We start from the raw sequence: 2324 nt of genomic DNA on the forward strand, positions 1-2324 counted from the left end.
CCCTGCCCGTGGCTCTGCGCGGGTGTTGGGATGCAGTTGTTGATGACGTGGTTTTGTTTTTGTCCATCTGCAGGATCCTTGCCTCATCCATGGAGGGCAGATGGCGCTTGGGGACTTTGCTGGCCCCGCAGCCAAAGAGGCTGTTTGTTGTCTGCAGCATCACCAACGCGCTTCCTGCAGATGTCGAAACAAATGAGGCGGGGGGTTGTAGGGAGAGAGAGCATGATCTCATGTCTGAACCAGTTGAGGGATTATCTGGGGAACTGGAACTCTGCCTTTAGGATGCAGCACGTTAACTCGAACCAGGCTTTTCGTCCTGGGTCTAACCTGTTCTCTTATTTCCCCAGGCAGAGCAGTATCCTTGCCTTGGTTTTGTGTATCCTCTCAAAGCGAGTGTGGTAGTTGGCTGTGCAGTTAGGGGAAATGAGTGTTTTCTGGTTTTACAAATTTCCTCTCTGTTACAGTGATTGGGTAGCTCCTGCTGTTCCCTTTCCTGGATTGCCTTGCAAGATGTCAGCAGTTCCTCCAGAAATGATATAGCTGGGCATGTTTACCATGATTCTCCAGTGCTGAAGTTTTTCTTATTCACACTTCCTCAGATAAAAATGAATAAATAAACCCAGAGTGATTCCTAGCCTCAAACTATTGTTAGGGCTGACAGGAAAGGGTGGTCAGGCATGACCAGGAAAGTGATGGAATTGCTGTCTCTGGAAGCATTCAAAAAACGTGTGAGATACGGCATGGTTTAGTGATGGACCTGGCAGTACTGGATTAATGGTTGGTCTTGATGATCTTGGAGGGTTTATCCAGCCTTAATGATTCAGTGATTAAAGAAAGGACCTTGTAATGTTCTAGTGATCATAATGAAACTAAATTTTTATTGTCTTCATGTAGTTGCTCAAGAGCAAAGGTTTGGGAGTGATGTATACAATTGCTTAGGGTTTATCCTGCTGTTTCAGAATTGAGCATTAGGAATCATTGCCTTGAGACCAAACCCCAAATGGTGCTTCCCTTCTTTTCACTTTGAAATTTCTGCTGATGGTTCAGGTCTGACGATGGTCCAGCTGGATGTGAGAACTGATCCTGTCCAGCAGTTCCCTGGGTTTTTTAAAGACGCAGACAAGAGTAACCTCTGGTACTTGGATGGTTAAAAACAGTTCTGACTTTGAAGGCCTCTGGTGGCCCCTGATCTTCACTGAGTGCTCAGAAAGCAGTGGCCTATGGAGAGCCTGTGGGAGAGCCATGAAGTCCTGATTTGCAATTTGCCCCTCCAAACCTCTGGAACATCTCCAGTCAGTGGAGGTTGGCCAGGAGGTTACATACAGCTCCATCTGGAGTTCCCTTCCTGGATTTACAGAGGGCAGTATTGCTGCTCCTGCAGAGCTCACAGTCATAACTAACATTGTAATGTGTGGTAGCACAAATACTACAATATAGTTATGGAATAAATATAATTCCTCTCTTCTTTTGTTTATCTGCAGAGCTGCTAGAAACACTGGAATTTAAGATACTGGATTCCTGCTCTTACCCTGAAGTAGAGGAAATAAGCATGAGAAATTTCTCCAGCTCAGGCAGGTAAATACCTATGTCTCCACAGCTTATGTGGAATTAAGTTCTTGGTAAGCAAATTAATTGTGGAATCCTTCCTAAAGAGTAGTAACTAATTTGCTCTGTAAAACATAGTTCAGAAGGAACAGATTAATTTTAATTACATTTTCTTTTTTATTTATTAGTTAAACGACCTTTCATACTGAACTCTGCTCTGAGAAAAGGGGAAGCCTCTCCTGTGTGAGATTGAAATAGATACTTGGCAGTTGCCTTGAATAAACTAAGGCAAAAATGTCTATCATAGATCCTTATCAACACATTGTGGTAAGTAGCACTGAATCTTGTATATATATATGTATACACCATCTTCTCTGATATATATATACGCTGTCTTGTATAATGCTTTCCCTGCTGGAAGTTACTCTAAATAAGCACCTAACATTAGAGTTGTTACTATTTCCTTGAAGAAGTGGTGTGTCTAGTTTTCTTCTTCACAGTGCAGGTTTTTTTTTTGGGTGGGGGAGAGGAGGGGGAGGTTGTACTCTTTTCCTTTTCATTAGTATGAATGGAGAGATAAGTTGACATTTTGGGATATTTAGATCTTAAACTGGTGTATGTCACTAATGTTGGTTCAAAGAGAGTCCTCACAATATATTGTGCAAACTCTGAGTGAGATGATCTCTGTGCCACTCAGCAGCACACTGTGCCCCTGCTCCCTTCCTCCTGCTTTATTCCAGTTTTCCTGATGCATCCTTGTCCCAGCTGTCACACCCTTG

General features: G+C 43.2%; 1 protein-coding gene across 1 annotated transcript in view; it reads left to right on the plus strand.

Moving 5' to 3' along the window:
* Positions 1–1481: 1481 nt before the first annotated feature.
* PLA2G4A (phospholipase A2 group IVA) overlaps positions 1482–2324 on the plus strand; it is a 52116-nt gene continuing 51273 nt past the window's right edge. The window contains exons 1-2 of the mRNA XM_031059189.1: positions 1482–1575; positions 1734–1872. Coding sequence (XP_030915049.1) covers positions 1840–1872 — 33 coding nt within the window. The 5' untranslated portion in view covers positions 1482–1575; positions 1734–1839. The remainder of the gene's footprint in view (positions 1576–1733; positions 1873–2324) is intronic.

This window comes from Geospiza fortis, unplaced genomic scaffold (assembly GCF_000277835.1).
Source record: "Geospiza fortis unplaced genomic scaffold, GeoFor_1.0 scaffold229, whole genome shotgun sequence".
Lineage (NCBI taxonomy): Eukaryota > Metazoa > Chordata > Aves > Passeriformes > Thraupidae > Geospiza > Geospiza fortis.